The sequence below is a fragment of the Crocodylus porosus genome, unplaced genomic scaffold (genome assembly GCF_001723895.1).
Source record: "Crocodylus porosus isolate Cpor-Errol unplaced genomic scaffold, CroPor_comp1, whole genome shotgun sequence".
In the NCBI taxonomy this organism is placed as follows: Eukaryota; Metazoa; Chordata; order Crocodylia; family Crocodylidae; genus Crocodylus; species Crocodylus porosus.
In genome coordinates this window covers 159,541,197-159,562,224 of record NW_017728886.1, presented here as the reverse complement: position 1 = coordinate 159,562,224, position 21,028 = coordinate 159,541,197, and the positions used below count along the sequence as shown (strand labels likewise).

Below are 21,028 nucleotides of genomic sequence, written 5' to 3'. Positions count from 1 at the left end.
GGGGCAGGGGAAGGGGCTGAATAGTGACAAAGTTACGGGGGGGCAGAGGACAAAGTGGCCACCTGATCCCCCCAATTTATTTTCCATGTGCTTGGGGTGCGGGGGGCAGGGAAGGGGCTTAATAGTGATAAAGTTGGGGGGGCAGAGGACAAAGTGGCCACCTGATCCCCCCCCAATTTATTTTCCCTACTGTAGTAGTGGGAGGAGGGCAAGTTCAATGCAAATTTCCAAGAATTAGATTCTATTACTAAAGAACATGATAACAAATGTATACATTTTCCATATACAGAACCTAATTATTGGGGATGCAGTTTATATTCAGGATCATCTTGTAGTTGAGTAAATACAGTATTCCTTATGCAAGAGGTAGGTGGCTAAGGCTGTGTACACACATTTAAATGACCAGGGAAAATTCTCCCAGGTTTGCTCTCCTGGTTGAAAAAACTTACCCAGAGATGCCTGAACAGGCATTCGAATCATAGAATCATAGGAAGTAAGGGCTGGAAGGGACCTCAGTAGGTCACCCTGTCCACCTCCCTGCTCAAAGCAGACCAACCCCAATGACATCATCCCAGCCAAAGCTCTGTCCAGACGGATTTTGAAAACCCCCAAGGATGGAGCTTCTACCACCTCTCTGGTAACCTGTTCCAGTGTCCCTCCTAACCTGTACCCTCCTAATGAGAAAATTCTTCCTAATATCTAACCTAAACATCCCTTGCTGCAACTTGAGACCATTGTTCCTTGTTCTGTCATCTGCCACCACTGAGACTAGCCTAGGTGCATCCTCTTTTGAACCTTGCTTCAGGTTGTTGAAGACTGCTCCTCTCACTTTCCTCTGATCTAGACTAAATGAGCCCAGTTTTCCCAGTCTTTCCTCATAAGTCATGCCCACCAGCCCCCTCCCCACTTCTGTCACTCTCTGCTGGACTCACCCTGATTCCTTTCTATAGTGAGGGGTCCAAAACTGAACACAGTATTCCAGATGTGGCCTCATCAGTGCTGCATAGAGTAGAATAATCACTTCCCTTGACCTACTGGCAGCACACCTACCAATGCAGTCCAGTATGCCATTAGCCGCCTTGGCAACGAGGACACACTGCTGGCTTATATTCAGCTTATTGTCCACTGTAACCCCCAGGTCCTTTTCTGCAGAGCTGCTGCCCAGCCAGTCAGCCCCCAGCCTGTACTGGTACATGGGATTGTTCTGTCCTAAGTGCAGGACTTTGCACTTGTCCTTGTTGATCCTCATCAGACTCCTTTTGGCCCAATTCTCCAATTTGTCTAGGTCACTCTGAACCCTAGCCATACCCTCCAGCATATGTACTACCCCCGCCCCCAGCTTACTGTCCTCTGCAAACTTGCTGAGGGTACACTCTCTGCCATCTTCCAGGTCGCAAATGAAGATACTGGACAAAACTGGCCCCTGGACTGACCCCTGGGGGACTCCACTTGATACTGGCTACCAACCAGACATCAAGCCATTGATTATTACTCTGAGCCTGATGCTTCAGCCAGTTTTCTATCCACCTTACAGTCCATTCATCCAGCGCACACTTCCTGAGAGAATGGTGTGGGAGAGCGTATCAAAAGCCTTGCTAAAATTAAGGTACGCCACATCCACACCTCATCAGAGAAGGCAATCAGATTGGTCAGGCATGACTTGCCTTTGGTGAATTCATGCTGAATGTTCCTAATCACCCTTTTCTCCTCCAAGCGCTTACACATGGATTTCTTGAGGATCTGCTCCAGAGAGCCTCTGTGCACACATCTCTGTACTTTGTAGGCTCCCTCAGTGGGCCTGGCAACAGATGGCAGCCCTAACTGGCTGCTCAGAATCATTCTGTATCTCTTTGCAACACAATATGAAGAAGGCATATTCTATTCCATCCTTGGCTGAAGCATTAGAGTCCAGTGACCAACACAGTCTTCTTTATGGGGGGAAAGAGGAGTGCAGAAGCAAAGCACCTGAGGATGCTGGAGGACTGTGCTGTGGCTTCTCTTACAAAGGTAAGTTGTACAGACATTTGCTTTCACAATAAACTCTAAAAAAAGTGTTTTAACCCTGGTTGTTTCCAAGTTATTTTACTCATGGAGCAGTCATTTTTGCTCTGGGAGAAAAATCCTGAACATCTGTTTACTCATGGTTTTTTCCCCTGGGAGAGCAGTGATTTTTTTCCCAAGAAAAATGGATCGTCTGTACATAGTTCAAGTCTTAAATCCTGGTTATGTGCCTACATTGAAGCAATCTGAATCCAATCAAAACCTCTTAAAATCCTACATTTTTAAAATCTTGTTCAACAAGATTATCTAGGACAGATTAAAAATCAGTGACTTAAGAGAAAAATGAAATTTGAAACTATTTTCTGAAATTGATCTGTCAACTCTTCATGCAAGTAGCCCAATTAATGGAGGAGTTAATGCAATTTACAAAAATTAATATCAAGACATATTGATATTAAAAATAAATATCCCACAGAAAGAATGTTAAGGCAATCAACTTTTTTCTAATTAAAACCTAAGCCTATGATGATGGATTAACATAGTATCAGAGAAAGCTGACTGAAGTGCAAAACTGGTATGAATTCACTTAATGTTGCTATCAAAGATAACACAACATTAAATAGACACATTAGTAGCAAGAACTAACATGATTCAGGTTAAACTATGAAAAAAATCACAAATTAAATTAAATCATTTCTATCTCTGCTTTTAGAAATCTGTCTATATCATAAAACTCTACAATTTTGTACAATGGGTTCTTTATGCTGCTTATCAGAAACGTGCATTTGCAAGTTGAAAGAAAAAATAAGCCAGCAGTCATATCTATATGCTTGTCTCTCTAATCAATGTCAGGTTCTGACTTTAAAGAAACACAAAATTGGTTCCAATCTTTTGTATTTTAAAGTTGAATAAATTAAATGACACAAGATTGCAGTAGTTTTACTAACAGAAGAATTCTTCATAGAAAGGCAGAGCATCTAAAGTCTTCACAATTTTCAACCACACTGTCTAATGAAATAAATAAAACAAATGTGTCATTATAGGATATAAAAACAGTGTCTACAAATTCTTGGTGGACTTCAAAGCTGATCATTACTACTCTTAGGCATCATAATGCAAAATAATATACATCAGAGAATCAACTACTCATTTCAGTTAATAGTTTTTCTTTTTAAGAAACAAAATTTATTTTTCTTTGTCTTCTATCAGAAAGTAAGGATGTAATTTAAAATGAAGTGTGTGCTTTTATCTGGTGGAAATTTATAAAAGACTGCCAATATATCCTGTGGCTTTTCACTGATGAAAATGAAGGGGAAAAAGGCAGAAGAAAACTGAAAGAAAGCTTTATAACCCAGTTTAACAGATCATCAAATTTCTTTCTGCAAACCACTTAAAGACAAGTTAAAAATTGTTTACTAAGATGCAAACCATAATATTGCTACATATGAATTAGCTGTCAATAGAAAGATAGCCTGTCAACTGGAAAATATGTAAAATACTAGACAGCCATATAGCAAGAAACTTCAGCTATCTGTTAGGAATGTATGAAACAGCGCTGGTCCGTTCCAACTTGTTTCGAGATCTATATGGAACAGTGTTCTGTATCGAATTTCAAGTTGAAACAGTGAGGCTGTTTTGATGCTGTTTCAACGTTTCACCTAACCATCAGGCTGGGGAAACTCAGCCCAGGTGGGCCGAGTTCCTTTCCCCAGCACAACCATCAGAGCTGACTCCCCAGCCCCAGGGTCAAAATGTTTGATTTTTGAAACATTTTGACTAGCCTCGTTTTGTTTCAAGGCTGTTTTGAAGCCTTTTGTTTTGTTTTGATTTTGCTGTTTCAACCTCGAAATAAGTCAAAACAGTGTCAAAACGAAACAGCCGGTGAAATTCCACACAGCCCTACTATCTGTGTAGCACAGTGGTCCATAGAAGCTCCATATTCATCGTGGTATACCGATTTCAAACAGGGGCCTCAATCCAACTTCCCAAACTGTGTGGACACTTTCAATAAACCATCTTCAGTATGTGGTGAGAAAGACTGTCCTAGCCTTCCTGCAGAGTTAATGGATTTTGTATGAACACACCTATCTTCTGTATGCCCAGCAAACAAAGAAAGTGCATATGCTGGTGAAAAGAGTACCTTTAGAAAATACTTTATGATTTTTTCTGGCTTTATCATATTTTAAAGAATCTATTTTATGAAGATACATGTATATGAAATGATAACACAGCACTACAGTCCTTCATTCCTGCAAATGAACCAGCTATAGACAGCACTTCCAGTATAGTCTTACCAAAAGCTGTTTGCAGAAAACGTGAGATCTGACCATAAATCAAAACATTTTTTTAAAAAGGCAGACTTGACATGCTCATGCCTGCCATAATTATTACTGACTGAAGAAAGACAAAGCTAACCACTCAGATTATCTTGGATTGCCATTTAGGTAAGACATAGTTATTCCCAAAAACCGATTACAAAACATCCTTTCTGAGCACCTCATAACATATACAGGAATGGTAAAAGCGGTTCCCAATGTCAAATCACTTTTTATATTGAAGACTGATAATGAAAGAAAAGGCAATGGTCATGAAACCAGCAGAACCTTAATTTGCTGTGGATTAAGATACTGAGATTGTTAAAAAGAGAGAGACAGAAGGACAATTAACAGTTATCAAATACATTACACAGAAAGCATGGCAGAATGGCACCTTAGAGACTAAACAAACTAACTACCTTTCTCTAAAGCACCAAGACATCTAACCACATTTTGGGGTCTGATCTCTGGGCTAAACTTATGTTAAATGAAAAAAGAACTGAAGTATTCAGAAATTTCACTATACTGAACCTTTTTTCTTGACAGAAATTGAGAGAAGAAATCATGAATTGACGAATTTCTTAGAACTGTCATTAACTTCAATCCTTTAACTGGTGAAGTGAAGAACTTTCTTCACTGAGGCAAGACCAGATAAAATAGCTCACTGGTTTAATGCTTCATTTTGCCAGTCGGCCTCCTTAGGGAAAGGTGGGCGTGTCTACATGAGATACTTAATGCTCACTGCACTAATTCTACTGCACACTAGCATGGCTGGTAAAAACCATGCTAATGTTCTAATGCACAGTATATTTAGTCCAATGTGCATTAAGTGCAGCACAAAAAGCATTCATCTGCACTAATGCACAGTAGCACCAATTGTGGTGCATTAAGTTAGTACATGTTACTACAGGTACTAAACTTAATACGCCATAATTACATATTAATAAGTGTGTAGACATGCCTGATGTAGCCTAACTGTCAGAACATGAGACCAGGAGTCAGGACACCTAGGGCATTTATACATATGCTCTGGGAGTACAGCAGAGGGAGGGGGATGGCACTTTAATTAGAATTAAAGGACCTGGAGCGTCTTGGGGAGCAGCATTCCTACTCTTAAAAATGGCGGCAGGGGCATTTCACTAAAGCTCGTTGAACAAACTTTAGTTAAAGTGCTCCCATCGCCATTTTTAAGCAAAGGGACGCTGATGTCTGCTGGAGCACAGTAATTGCCATGCTCCAGCAGACCCAATCAATCAAGCCTATTTTGACAGCGCATTGGAGCAGCCTCATTGCTTGAGTATAGCCGGCCCTAGGGTGCATTCCTCTCTGAAGCAGTAACCTGCCAAAGTTCACATATTGAACAGTTTTCAAAAATGCACTATCACGCTTTAAAAAAAGAGTTCCAGTCTTAGTGAAATTAGTGGGCTCCATCTGAGTATATTTTGGGTGGGATCAGGAATTAACACTATCATCATTGCTCCAATGTGATCAAAAAGACTTGTCTTTAATAAGCAACTATTTTACTGGAACTTTGAATAACAATTTAACACAGAAGTTTCTTCCTCTTTGTTTTTCTCATTACATGCAGTAGCAGAGAGAGTATGCGTGTGTGCACACACATACTGTATGCGTTTGTATATACATACATTATTACTTCAAATTGAGTCATGAACTTGGAAGATACAGTGATTTTAAAATATTCAATGCTAGGAATACATCACAAAGAAATTAGCCAGTAGGGAGGGCTATGCGAAGCTTCGGTTGCCGATTCAATTCGGAGAGAATTGGCCTGATTTGGCAGCTGAATCTTCAAATCTGAATCAAATCAGGAGACCCATTAAAAGGTCCAAAATCAAATCAAAGCCTCCAAATAGATTCAGAAAAGATTTGGAGGGATTCAGAGATTCGGATCAGCAGGCACAACTGGGAGGCGTAGGTTTTCCCGTGGCTCCTCCAGCTTGGTCTGCCTCTCCCCGGGCAAGGGGAGCCGTGCGAGAAGCCCCCGTGGCTGCCCTGCCTGAACCTGCAGTCACCCATCCCCCACCTGGCCCCAGCCTCTCGGCACTCTGGGGGAAAAAAAAAAAGCCCTGTACTCACTGGCTGCAGCAGTAGTGATCGGGACTCTGAGGCCCCTTCTGTGCTGCACAGGTCAGTAGGGATCACCGCCCCCGGCACCAGTGCAGCATGGCTCAGCAGGGCATTGCGTACTGTTTGGGAGCTGGGGCTGAGCAGTGCTGGGCTCCAGCTGATTGCTGGAGCCACCCCAGCTCCCAGACAGTGCGCGGTGCCCTGCCAAGCTGCGCTGCACCCACGTGATGCAACAGCTGTCGCGTGAGAGCCAAGCAGGGTCGATCCCCACTGCCCCCCAATGCTCTGCACTGCTTGCGGGGGGGGGGAGGGGGGGGGCGGGGAACGACTCTTCCACGAGACCCCAGAGGCTCTGATCCCTGCTGCTGCAGGCAGAGACTGCATGGCTTTTTTAAATATATATAAAGTGCCAGGAGGCTGGGCTGGGCAGGGCAGCCATGGGGGCTTCTCTTGCAGCTCCCCCCTGCCAGGGCAGAGGCAGGCACAGCTGGAGGAGCCACAGGAGAACCTGCAGCCACCCAGCTGTACCTGCCTCTCCCCGGGCGATACAAATCTTTGAATCAGTGCCAAATCTCCGATTCTGATTCAGCCAAATCAAATTGGCAATAGTGATTTGAATCACTGTCATCCGAATTGGCCAAATCTGAATCAAATACTTCCCTGTTTGCACAGGCCTATTAGCTAGCACCAAACCTTTAGCATAAGCCACTGGTGAGGCTGAAGACATGCATGATGGGAAACAAAATTAAAAAACTGCATTTTATGCCAAAGCTCACTGGGAAGCCAAAGGTTCAGAAAAAAAGAGATGAAAATTTCCCTTTTTTCAGCAAGCAAGATTTGCACCTTGATGAATGGTTACGGCTGGTATTGTTGCCAAAATAGACATTTTAAGAAACAATACTTCTGTTCTGCTTTTTACCTGAAGATCTCAGAATTGCTTATATTATTAAGCTTCACAAAAAATCATGTAAAGTAGCTGTTAATATTCCTGTATTGCCAACTGGGTAGCTGAAGTACAGTGCTAATTTTAAATACCTTGATTTCGGGGCAACTATTTTGTATATACACACAGCAAGGGGATACAAATTAAAGCCCTTAAGCAGATTTTCACACACACACACGTACAAATGTGCAGTTTTCTATTTGAATTTGCAAATGCTCTGGTTTCTACAAATTCCACAGAATTTGCCACAGAATCTATCAATTTCTGCAAAACTGTACAACACAATCTAAGTTTTCACAAAACATTATATACAGTGGGAAAAAAGGAAAGACAAAGAAATAAAGTGTGTAGCCTTTTAAATTAGAATTGAGGGAAACATTGATTCAAGCGCTTCTTGACACAGGAAGAGTAACTGAAAGGCTCAACATGACTGAAGGTTCTGCAAGACACGAGCTGCAGTATTTATCTTGAGGACAGGTTAACCTGAAAACCTAACAAGTGAAATGATGCTTAGGCCCTGTCCATGTGGGGAAATTTACTGGTATCATTATACTGGAATGAGTGTCTACACAGGGAGTTGTCCTATATAATTAAGGCAGTGTAATTATATTGATAATTTTCCTCATGAAGACTAGTTTTAACTATTTCCACTTTTGATTTAAGTTCAGTTTAACATTTTGTCTAATTACCAAAATATTCCTATATCCTGCAACAAGTTCCAGTGGGTTTTGGCATCTCTGCATCTCTATAGTTGGAGAGATTATGCATACAGAGAAGCCTAAAGTGATTTAAGGATAAACGTATAAAAAGCAAGCAATAAAGTCTTTCTTCCTTACAAAGTTCAGGTTTAAACATGAAATTTAAAAACCCCTTTGAACGTTCTGATACTCTGTGGCAAAGTAGCAGAATCCTTTTATGAGGTTTCCTAAATTAAGCAGTTCCATTAATACAACCTGCAATGGCTTGCAAAGTTGAAATCCAGCATTACTCATGCTGCAGTCTACAAACAAAATACTCGTGTTAAAAATCACTATGAAAAAGCCTTCTTGCTACAGTATCCAGAAAACAAGCTGCCATTTCTGAATGACATTTTCAATATGATCACATCTGCGGTCAGAGCATGCCAATTGTTTCATGGCTGCATCATGTACAAAAAAAAATTATAAAAACAAAAGAAATTATCAGTAGTTATTACATAAAAATGCAGTGTGGGACTATTAAATAAAGTTTGCTAATTTAAAACCTTTTAGTCTGTGTTGCTAAGATTCCTGCTGTTACTGTCTGGCACAAAATTAAATTATCATGATAACTAATTCTGCTCAGCAGATTCTAACAGCAAGAAACCTAGCAACACTTCTCATGAAGACACCGAATAGCTAGATTTCAGTTAAAACCAAAAAAAACTTTTCAAATAGATACTGTGTGTAATGACCCTGACCTTATCCAACAACCTAGTACCAAAAGCACAGGCTTTTCCCTTAAGAGCTACGAGTTAAACTCTATTAGTTGACACCAGCAATAGATTCTTAGCCTCTCTGTGGGGAACACAGAACACACCACTTAGCCATGGTGTTACATATGCCACATGCTTTGTTTTGCAAGACGCTTAAGTTCTAACCGGCCAAGCAGAGCCAAGTCAGACATATAATCCAACTTGTCTGTAGGTAACCTGGTAACACTGAAACCACCTAATCAATTTATAGTAGAACACAAATGTCAATGAACTCAAGGATTTCACTAGCCAAGTAAGAAGCATAAACCACTACAGAATGACGGATTATTTTATTGTACCAGAACCACCGTAACATGGCCAATCTGAATTATGGTCATTCAGCACTACAGCATGACATACCATATTAAAATATTCCAGACAGCTGGTACAAATTTATATCCCTACTGACACCAATGATCTGCAGTAGTTGCTCATAAACAATGAGTTGGAAGGTCATATATTTTACAGCGTCCTCTCTGCCTATGTACCTGTACTTTTTATATAATTTAACATCACCATAGTGAGAGATTTCCACACTTCCCTGGGGAAGCAATTGCATAAATTAACAGACTTCATCATTAGTAATTCATGCACATCCTAAATAATACTTTGCATGACTTAATCCCTTATAAGGTGGTTTGTTCTAAATAAGTCATATGCCTCTGCTGGTATATGTTGTTTCCTTCAGATATTTGTTAATCATCATTTGGTTAAGGTCTACATATTCCATCCTTCAAAGATTTTTCCTTCATCAAGCCCCCTCGCCCCTTAATCATCTTGGCCCAAATTTCCTGTATAGGTGTACAACTTAACTGCAATAAGTGCAACAGTGCACACACATGACAAATCCTAGTGGTTATCTGAATGACGAACTGCTGCAAGAAGTCTCTTAGTGCATTCTGTTTCAAAGATTCCGCCACTTGTTGACCTGCTTTGCAGTTAACTTTCCTCCCAATATGCAAGCTTACACTTGTACAGATTAATTAAAAAAGTAGAGAATAATTATAAAGCACAACAATTTTAGTCCTTCAAATATCTGAAGCATGTATATTTATAATCTCAAATGAGTATACCAGATTGGCAAAAAAAAGATGCTTTTTTGTCACCCAACACCAGCCATGGCATTAGGAAATATTCAGGACTTCCCCTACCCCAATAAACATTCACCCTGTTTTCTTGTTATAAAAAGAGGGTGACATGTATATGTTCCCCCTCTCTTTCAAGTGCATTCATTCAGAGAGCATCCAACCAACTCAGATGATTTTTTTTTAAAGAAAAGGTTTTTCTTGTAACCCAAAACCTTAAAAGCCCTATTTCATGACCCAAGTGCTGAAGCAAACCATCCTACAAAACCCACTATTTTAAATATTCTATTAAAAAGTTACATTCATTATACAGTTGGAATATTAACAATCATCATGTTCTTTGGGTTAACAGAGTGGATTCAAAAGAGCAGGGAACAAAGTAAGGAATGGTTCCACAACTCTGTTCCCTTACATGTAAGTAGTACTGCATCCATGAATATCAACAAACAAAAATAAATCCACTAGCTAAGCAATGCCAAGGTCATGTGATGCCTTAGCAATCAATAAAGAAATTGTACAATCAATACAATACTTAACAGGAAGTCAAGAAATTGATTGTTAAGTGGAAGCAATAGGCCTAGATACCAATATTAGTCTAAGTATCCTGGCATCAGTATACTGACCTATATATAAACTCAAGGGAACTATACAAAGATGGACAATGAGCAAGGTTAAAAGAATCAATACTAGAAGTAATCCCCACCCCCCCTCAGCACTACTTCCACATACAGTCAAAAGACACTTCAGGGCAATACTTGAAAAGGTTACTTTCAGTGCTAAATATTATCAGATAGATTACAAGTCAACCTGCTTTCTGTGAAAGACACTACAGAAGAGTGCGTCTTCATTCTGTTTAAGTATTTATATATCCATTATAGTTGTATCTCAGCACATGAAAAATGTATTAATGGTAGGATTTTTCTCCATTAACACTAAATGTCTTCCTCAGGAACCTAGAGGTTTCATGCACAAGAATCCCCCTTGTTCTCTTCCCTCAACCAAAAAAGGGACTTTAAAATACATAACGCAAATGGCCACGCTAGAACAGACTTGAGGTTTTGAAAATTCAGCGTCTCGTCTCCCAGCTTTGGGTTATTCAGAGGACAGTCCAAGATACTTTGGATAGAGAGTTAAGAGATCATCTATTTCCCTACATTAGGTTGCTTCCCAATGTCTTGCATCAGACTGGCTTACCTGTGAAACACAAGGTTTATCAAAAAAATTTTCAAGGCAACTTTTGATATTCTTGTTCTCCATACAAATGTGCAATTAATTTTGAATCTTGCCAAGTTTTTGTCCTCTAAAACTTCAGAGTTCTTCATAAATCATATACCTAACACCAGCATTTAAACACAGCTACCTCTAATATGGGAAGCAACTTGCTGGCACACAGCAAACTGCTAAGGCAGAAGATTTTGGCCAGAAAAAGAAATGCAAGTCTCTGCTCTTATGAAAAGTGCCAAGGGTCTTTAAGATTTTCACAAATCAACTCAGACCTGAAGAAGGGCATCTGATGAATGAAAGTTTGTCTAACAGTTCGCCCAAATATACAGTTGGTCCAGTAAAAGATGCCACAGAAAATCCTTGGCCCTCTCATAAACAAGAAATCATTTTAGCGTCTTGTTCCACAACTTCATGGTAGTATTACATCTTAAAGACAAAAAAAGCCAAAAGGTCCAGCTGACCCTCCTGAAAAATGAACTGGCAATTCTAGGGGCTCTCTGACTTCCCAAACTGATTGCTTAGACAGCTAATGCGTCTCCTTGTTTTCTGTAATACAGTAGCACCTTCAATCATAATTATAAATTAAGTACCCGAGTACAAAGTACAGTAAAAGCTGTGTTAACATGCATGAGTGGGATAAGGGGGGTGCCAAGTATCCAAAAGTTCTGGTTATCTGAGACAAGGGTTTTCTACCTTTTTAAAAACCCCTGCGGAGCTGGTGGTGGCTGCATGTGGAGAAGCAACAGTACAGGGTGGTGGGCAGTGGCGGTGGCTGCTGTGTTCGAGCTCCCCTGACCCCGGCCAGCAATTCTGGTTAATAGAGTATTTCAGATAGTGGAATGCCAGTTAACACAGATTTTACCATAATCTGTGAGTTATGATTGCCAACTTTCATGTGCTACTAGCCTCTACTGTTCTCAGGCTACAGAACCATTCATTCTGGTTCTACTGGATATCAGACACTTCTCTGAAGATCATGCCCATTTGCTTACTTTTTTTTTTTTTTTTTTTTAGAAATGGAAGTAGAAGCTCACTCCTCATTTCTCTGGACTTTAGAAAAATGACTGGGCACAGCTTTTAGACAACACCATCTCAGTACCTTGAGGAATCCCAAGTGACCAATACTTAGTATGCAATATGTTAGGAAGTGCTACTGAATGGGCAACAAGTATTTTATTTTCATACACGGATAGTTGCACCCCAAATATTAATGATATAATCAGCCCATAAATCCTCCCCAATCTTCTTTCATCTGTGTTTTTTCTTTATGTTTAGGTTTTTTCATGACCAATTTACACAAGATTCAATAAATTCATTTGGCCACCAAACAAAGCAATTCTTTAGAAAATTCCCTCTGCTCCTGCTACCTGTATAATTGCTGTTCATTTTAATTCCTCAGCATTCAGCTCTGCTTCTATTTTACGTCATATAGTTTGTTAAAAAACAATTTCTTGCTAAACATCTAAGGCTCCCATTTCTTTGTAGGGAAGCCCTGGACACAAAGCATGAGTTAATTTTTATTCTTTTTCCTGGCTTTTGTCAGATTTTGAACCCAGACAGCAGATAAGTTTTTCTGAAGGCATTTTTCCAGGTACACAGGGAGGACAATTTTAACTCAGGATCCATAGATTGATATGATCACTTCTACTAGCTATTAAAGAAGAGCTGAACATGCAAGACAGTCCAATGTCATGGATCAATGGCACTTTTGAGAGGAAGCTCTGCCTAAGGACTCCCACAAGAAGCAACCTTATCTGGTCTCCCTCTCCTGAAGGACCCCCTGAAGCCAGCCCTGGCATGGCTTCACAAGAGTCAAACATCTAGCTTTGAAGTCTAGCTTTGAAATCTAGCTCCCCCCGTGATCCATGATAGATCACCATGGATAGAGAGCTCCTTCTTTTTGGTCAGTGCCTGGGAAGGGAGGTGTTTTCTTCTTCAAATAGGGGGGGGGTGGCATTAGGGGGTCAAAATGTCAATGTCCCAAAAAGGACAGCAAACGGTTCAGCTCTGAAGATTTAGTGCGCCACTGCAGGTCCCTCTGTTGTCGCTGGGACTACTTCTCTTGGTCTTCCCTCTCCCAAATGGGACTACCTTTTTTCTAGCTCTCTATGCTCCCTAGTACCCCTTTTTTTCTACCTTCAGCTTTCTCAGAGTGTCACTCTTCCTCCTCAGGCACAGACAGCCACTCTTGCAACATGACAGTTAAAAAAAAAAGTATAGTATTAACTGGGAGACAACACCTATAACAGCCCAATAAAATTAAACCATGTCACAGGGAACTAGCCAGGGAACAATCTCCAGGCTCTGCTGCCAGGCCCAGACTGCCATCTCCCCCCTGGGGAGAAAGAGCACATAGATGTCCTGCTCATGAAACTATTTATAGGAATTGTTTACAGCAAAGCATGCTCATACTAAGTCCCCACAAGAAACGCAGGCTAGACTTCATATTACGAACACAGAAACTAAGACAAGGTTTTCTGACAGCATTTTTGCATGTACAGGAGGAAGATTTTGACTCAGAATCTGTAGTTTGATATGACCACTTCCACTATATATTAAAAAGCTGGACATGCATGCAAAAGTCTGACAACACTACCTTCAAACTCACACCCCCCATTTAAAAAGAGAAGTGTATATTTGATTGATTGGATAGCCACCTTTGTCAGGCAAGAGACTTACTGTTAAAAGTCTAATTTGATACATTTATTTGTAATTTGTGACTGCAAAAGTTATTGACACACTACACCAGATACCACACCGACTTGATTAGTTAACAGCTATGTTAAAATGCAAATGATTCTCCTTTTTACTTACCTCCAGATGCTCCAAAATATAGGGGGGGTTTGTCATGCCAAGTCTCAACATAGCTCCCTCAGGGATAGCCTCAACCAGCTTCCACAGAAGTGTAGGGAGATCTGTGCCAATGTCTCTACCATAAGCCCCTGTGTCTTCACTGGTCAGCCATATCTCACAAACACCCTCTGTGAATAAAAGGAGGAGATAATTAACAAATCTGTTTTAGAGCTGTTTATTTTATCATACAGCTGCTCACCCTTTTTAATGCAGTATTTCACAAGACTATTATGCAGCCAGGCTGGGTATTGAATGGCAGGAGAAAAAAGAAGAGGCTTATCCCACGCGTAGCAGTGGGTTATTAAGTTCATTTTATGAGCACCAGAGTGCTACAACAATGCTGTAAATTATCATTGCTGTGGAGTGATTAACATTCACAGTCAATGACTAATGCTGCCTTGCCTCAACAGCAACTCTGTCAGGACCAATACTGAACTCCCATCTTTGAGGTTATCTACTTGATTAACCACCACAAGCACTACTACTCAAGCAATCAGTCGATCCTAATAGCCATTACTAACAGTAAACCAACTAACTGGTTAGTTAACAATCTGTATGGGCCTAAATTAGTTAAGGCTATAACAAGCCAGTTGCCAAAATGGCAATTATCAATTGTTGTAGAATACCTATTGCAATCTGACTTCTTTAAATTATGCTATTAGCAACACTGTATTAAAATTATTGGCCTAAAAAGGACAATCACTGCAATATGGTTAAGTAGCAGTGTTGGAAAAACTGCTTCCTAGCAGTTAGTATTTTCCATCAATCAGGCTGTAGAAAGTAGTATATTTGCTTTGTATTGTAAAGTGCCTTGACCTCGAATGCCAAAATCTGGTAATAGCATCCTCCAGTCCAAAGAGGGGAAAGGTTGCACTGGTCTCTAATAATAGCTGAAATAAATGAGATTTAATATGGGCCATTTCCATCAGGGTATTCCACCTTCCATCCTTTCCCTAATGTAAAAAAATATTTTAAACAAGAAGCTACTGATGTAGATTTCGGTTCCTATTCTAGGAGGTAAATTGTGGTGGTGGAGGTAGGAGACAGTCATACCCACAATTCCAGCTAGTAAATGCAGCATGGGTCTGCTTTGCAAGTGTCTCCATTCAGGTTGTAGTCGTATTAGTATAGAGGCAAAAGGAATCAAAACAACAACAAAAAATACATTTCTGGGCAAAAATCTAGTTGGTCTAATAAAAGATATCACCTCTACCATGAGCTTCGAATTCCTTTTTTCTAATGCAAGACATTCAAAATTCTCCTCGAACACTGAGTTTTCCATGGGAACACAGTCCTCTGTACCGGTGTGCAAGCAGGCACTAACAAAAAGTACCTTATAAAAAATCCTTCAATGCCATCTATACACATTTCTTGTCCACTTATTAAAATCTAATAGCTGCAAAATCTATGAAAAGGCTTAATTAATCTTTTTGCTCCTGAAGTTCAATTGTTACTGCTATACAGTCATCAATCATTAGCATTTTAGATATACTCGGTATAGCATCTTGTATAGCACTGGTATACTTATTCTCAGATCTATTTAGAGTTCTAATATGTGCAAGTGTGTATACGTATATATGTACATATACATATACTCACTCACCATCTCGCAGTACCTGGTAACATCTTTAGCATTTTATTTTGCACCATGCAGTATGAAATTAAGCCATTAAAAATATAGAGGTTTACTTGCCTGATTATTAAATGATAAAATCATAATATTATCTGGTGCAACCAGGAAGAAATAAATGAATTGTGTAACCATTAAAATTTACAAAGAAAATCTTAAGTGAGTTTTAAAAGCAGGATATTAGCCAATCTTTTTCCATTGCTGACATGCACCAAAACAACAAAGTGAATATTTTAAAGCAAACAGAGTGATTTTCATTTATATTTTTTTCCATCTAAATGATTCCATGTTTTCGCTCTGTGAAGAGGGCTTCTGGAACTCTGCCTTGCTGTTGCCAGATGAACGTGAAGAAAGAAGCGCTATGAATAGGAATGGAAATAACATTCACGTGGAAAACAACAGCCAGCACTTAAAGCAGCATAGGTGGGGACCATTAGCCCCCTGGTGGGTTGAAACTTCAAATTAAATCACATGAAGAGGAAGCAGCTGTAACTAAAACAGCGACAACAGGAATAACTGTCTTGACTGCTCTGATCAGGGTTCTGAACAACAGGCAACGGGTACAAGCCATGCAGGGATAAGCAAAAACATGTGCACAATGTAGACAAAATACTCTGGGAGAATCTTTTCTTCCAAATTTCAGCCTTGGGCTTCGATATTTAAACATCCACAGTAATTGAACTAAAGTACAGCTCCTATATTGATCCTAAGAAGAGCTATCATGGTCCTTCTAGCTGCTGAGCCTAGGTGTCGACCTTTCAACTCAGTTTCAGGAGTCAAAGAAAGCCTGCACATTCCTCCCCTGCACCGAAAGGAAGCAAGAAGAGTGGGAAATAACAATTTCTTGTTTGTTATTTCTTATATTTCTCTTTCTCACCCAGAAGAACCTTCTGTGAATTAAACTTTCTCCCGTGCTGCTCAAAACCACTTTTTAAATATACTGCCTCATCATGTGCATTATTTACCTTTTTTTCTTCCACTGAACACTCACTTCATTAAGTCACTCATCATACCATTATCTCTATAATGCTGCAGCTAGTAAAAAGCAAATCTGACTTCTAAGAAAGAAATGTGATCCAACGTGTAGAGGAGAAAAATTTTAAAACCAAAAATAACAACAAAAAAACCCTCTGTGCACATGCTACAGATATTAAGCTCCATTATCATCATTACATCCAAGTAATTACAAATCAGCCTTTGGTCACAGCTCAAAGTCCCCTCCCCACCCCCCAGCACAAACAGTAACCTCAACAGCTGGATTCTGATCTGTGCTCTGCTGTAATTGGAGATGACTGAGAATGGAAAATGTTGGAAGACATAAAGGGTTCATACTAAATAAAAGAGGTTTTGTGCCACAACATCTAACTATAGAGAAGCTGCAGAAGCTATACAGCTATATCTTGCTTTAAAGGACCAATGCCATGAGTTTTGACTTTGCTGTCCATGTAGTCCATGTGACCTTTGTCATAAAAACAAGCCTAAGGCTGCTATTCTTGGAAGCCATATATTTCTGTTTTATGTATTGACTTCTAGCAATTCTGTGTTAATAATAAAAGTTGGAATGCCTCCAAAATATTTTTCAGAACCAAAAATTTCACTTTGTACATAACAGTCAGCATAAAAACAATTATAGCTTTAAGGAGATTCATACCCAAGTCCCAAAACTCTATTTTTGAGGTGAAAATAATGCATCTTCCTTAATTCTAGAAATTGGCATAAACTGGAAAAAACTTGTTAGCCGTTCTGTTGAAATTCTTCTGATTAGTGGGCTATTTTCTGCTTGTGCTTGGAAGTATATGTTGGCCAGTGGGTGGGAGGGAGGGAATCACATGTTCAAACTGAAAGAATTCTTAACATTAAATTTGTAAAATCACAGCTACCCATTAAAATTTTTTCATTCAAGTTCATGGCAAATTTAGGATCCCATAAAAAAGCTTTACAGAGAACTGTAAGTATTCTTTTTTTTAATGCCTTCTCTCTTTTTAAAGCTTTTTTGTGAGATTTTCTAATGAGAACTGGAGTGGTTTCTCCAGACTTGCAATTCTCTCCAGATTGTCACAGCAGGAGACCAATAAGCTCTGACCTCCTCGGTTGTCCCCATATTCTTATCAATAACTGCCTGACTGCCTCGCTATTGCTTTTTGAAAGAATTCTTTTGGCAGCCTGTCCAGACCTAGAAAGAAATGCCTCTTCCCACTGTACCTCAGAAATCTCAAGGATCATCTGCTAAGGAGAGGCCTGACTTCAACCTTTGTCAAAAATTGCCTGTAGACTCAAGGACAAGCAATCTGAAGTTGCCATTTCTACTTGGAATTCATCACTGGACAAACTTCAGCCTTTTTATAGATGGAGATGGAGAGGAAGCCTTGTGAAATTAAATCCACTTTAAAGGTACTCATTGTTCTGACTGAACTGACCCCGTATAGATTCTTTTTCTCTTCATTTATCTGTATTCCCCCACCCCCCAACCCTCTTATCCAAGCTAGGGGGAAAAAAATCATTATGGTCATCAACATACCCTCATTAGGCATCCATTCACCAGGGCCTCCAAGGGAGTTGCTCTTGGGCTTAATGTTGAGCATGTGCTCAAATACTTTACTGAATCAGGGCCTAAATGTAGAATAGATGCAGACTTGTGTATGTGTCTAACAAGCTCACAATGTACCATTGACTGAGTAAACACAAAATAATCACAATCTGTTTCTGTCATCAGCAGACCTGCCTTCAAAAGCTGTGTTTCTCTTATCCTTATGGCCTTAAGGAAGTAAAGGAACAGTCCAGTGACCGGCTCCTATGTCCTATAGGCTTGCCTCCTGAAGATGAGCAAGTCTTAGGTTGTATTGGAAAAATGGAAAGAACAGGATTCCCCTCACAGAAAAGCGGATGCTAAAGACAGGGTTAGAATCCCCAGGTCATGGATCCAGCCATTCCTTGCATGAAAATCTGCTACCACAGAAAGAAGCCATGGTTAGATGGACAGTTGAGGAAGAAAGATAAATGTTACTAAATCCCCAAAACTGGTCAGGAAAAATCAAGTGTTCATATATTAGGCTCTCTGAAGATCTACTTTCAGGACCAAAAACATTTTCCTATTTCCTAAGGACTCGAGTTTCTCTGAAGTTTGACTAGTGATGCTGAAGTTTGGCCAGACCTGACTACAGACAGTCAATTTGTCTAAAAGCCTGAACAAACTTACTTTCAATCAAGGGCTGAAAGGAAAGCAAGAACACATGTACATCTGCATTACTGGCTGAGACTTCTACTTTAGAATCCACTCTTTCTGCATGTACATCTATAGCTACAAAAACTTTGGATATGCTTCATAAGCATCTGGATATGCTACAAGAGTTATCCAAGGAGTAGTTACTCAGGAGAATTACAAGCAAAACAGAGTTCAGAAAATGAAAAACACTAATTTTCTTGCCTACATATTTTTGAGTATAAATATTTTCCAGACTTAAGTGGAACTCATTAAAAGATTACAAAAGAAAAAAAAAGCATAAAAAGACATGCTCACTCCCTCTAATATATTGACGCTGTTGGAAATATATAATGGAATATGGACAAGTTGCACCATTTTTAATAAGTGACTAAATCCATCAATGAAGAATTCTTTGGCTATCATTCACACTGCTAAATTGAGACTGGATTATACTACCCAAGATTACAACCTCCAGACATTCAACAAAGCAGGAGCATTTATTACACAGAAGGCAGAAGTCTCAACAGATGTGCCAAACATTACTGTGGGAGACTCTGACACACTGTGTAATTTGATATTCTAAAAAGATCTAGTCCACTAAACTTTCATTTACCAAATTACTCAACTTTTTGTCCCCAGACACCTAATATGTGTGTAATATTTTCTGTAAGTCATTGAAATTTTAAATTCTTACTTATTTATAGACTTTAAATATATCTTTATTGCACATATAATTTATTTATGAAATTCAATTATCAAATATTTAAAGCAATAACAAGAATTGGTTTTAATGAGAATTTACTATGGGATGTGAGAAAGCACTTTTAACAGACCATTGACTGGAGAAAGGTTTGAACAGCTTTGCTAGGCTCTTTCACTCACAAAAAACTAATTCTGTGTCAAAATATACTAACCTTATGAGAAAAATATAGTAAGTTATTAAATAATTAAGTTATTAAATAATTTAAGTAAATTACTTTATATTTTAACCAGAAGGCTTCTTTTGTATATTGTTTTGTCCAGGGATTATTTTATTGTTAAGTGAAATGTAGTTCCTTCACTGTCCTCCTATGCTGAATATGTACTGCCCTCCTATGCATTTGTGACTATTTCACTGGAATTCAATATTTTTAAGATATATAGATGTCAATATTTTAATAAGATTTAATACTAGTTATGCATTTGTGATCAGTAGTAATTTTATCCTCAGTTACAAGCATTTTTAGCTTCCTATATCTGCTGTTTTGCCTTATCTCACTTTTCAATACCAGTTTCACTATGATTAATTTTTCCACTTATTTTTGCTTCATATTAGTTATAACTAATACATATTTTTGTTAATAAAGATCCTGGTTTCTTTTTGAAAAATACATGTTTGATCTAGTTTCTATTTTATACAATCAAAGACTGCTCCATGTAATGGAATATTTAAATTCAGGGTTCAGAAACACAGAGTGTAGCATCCCACATTTAAGAAGTAATCCATCATTCAGTGTTACCAAAAAAATTAATTACTATTAGGTCCATTTCTGCAATCACTTCTTACAATGGTGACACAGTTCCATATTTTTAGTCTTTGGTAGACTGAGAATATGCCACTAACACTCCAAACAACATCAATAATGATTATTTCACCAAGTAAGGAATTTTCTTCAATGTCTGGATTTTTTTTAAACCCATTGCTCCCAAAAGTGAAAAACCTTCAGACTTTTCCAAATTAATACTCATTTTTTTAAAAGGAGCCATTACACTAAGAGTACCTTAAAAACAGGGAAGGTTCCTTTAAAGACTGTAGAGATGCAACTAAAGTTATTTTCCCTTGAAAGTTTATACATCCTTTTCAAGCGTTGTGCTTCAGAATTCCTTTTTCTTAATGTTCATCATTATTAAATATATTGTTATAGAAAACTGACTGAACTAAATTAGGATTGGAACAGTGAAAGTGCAAATATGAAATACAGCCTCTACCAACTTTACTTGATTTGTTTGAGTTTACAGAATGTGCCAAAAAAATCCTTGGAGAAGGGCAAAGGATACACTTTAAAGAAAGTACTATCTTTTGGAACTACTCTCTCCAGTTGTAACAGTTTACAACAAAAATTGCTACAAATACCGGGGGGGGGGGGCGAAGAATGAAAACTGCAATTCCATTCAGTGCATTACTATTTGGTTGCCAGTGTCCCGTTTTATGGAAA

At 39.0% G+C, this 21,028-nt stretch overlaps 1 protein-coding gene across 3 annotated transcripts in view; it reads right to left on the bottom strand.

Moving 5' to 3' along the window:
* CDKAL1 (CDK5 regulatory subunit associated protein 1 like 1) overlaps window positions 1-21,028 on the bottom strand; it is a 658,258-nt gene that overhangs the window by 239,450 nt on the left and 397,780 nt on the right. For all 3 annotated transcript variants that reach the window (XM_019544002.1, XM_019543993.1, XM_019544000.1), the window contains one exon: window positions 13,963-14,129. In XM_019544002.1, coding sequence (XP_019399547.1) covers window positions 13,963-14,129 — 167 coding nt within the window. The remainder of the gene's footprint in view (window positions 1-13,962; window positions 14,130-21,028) is intronic.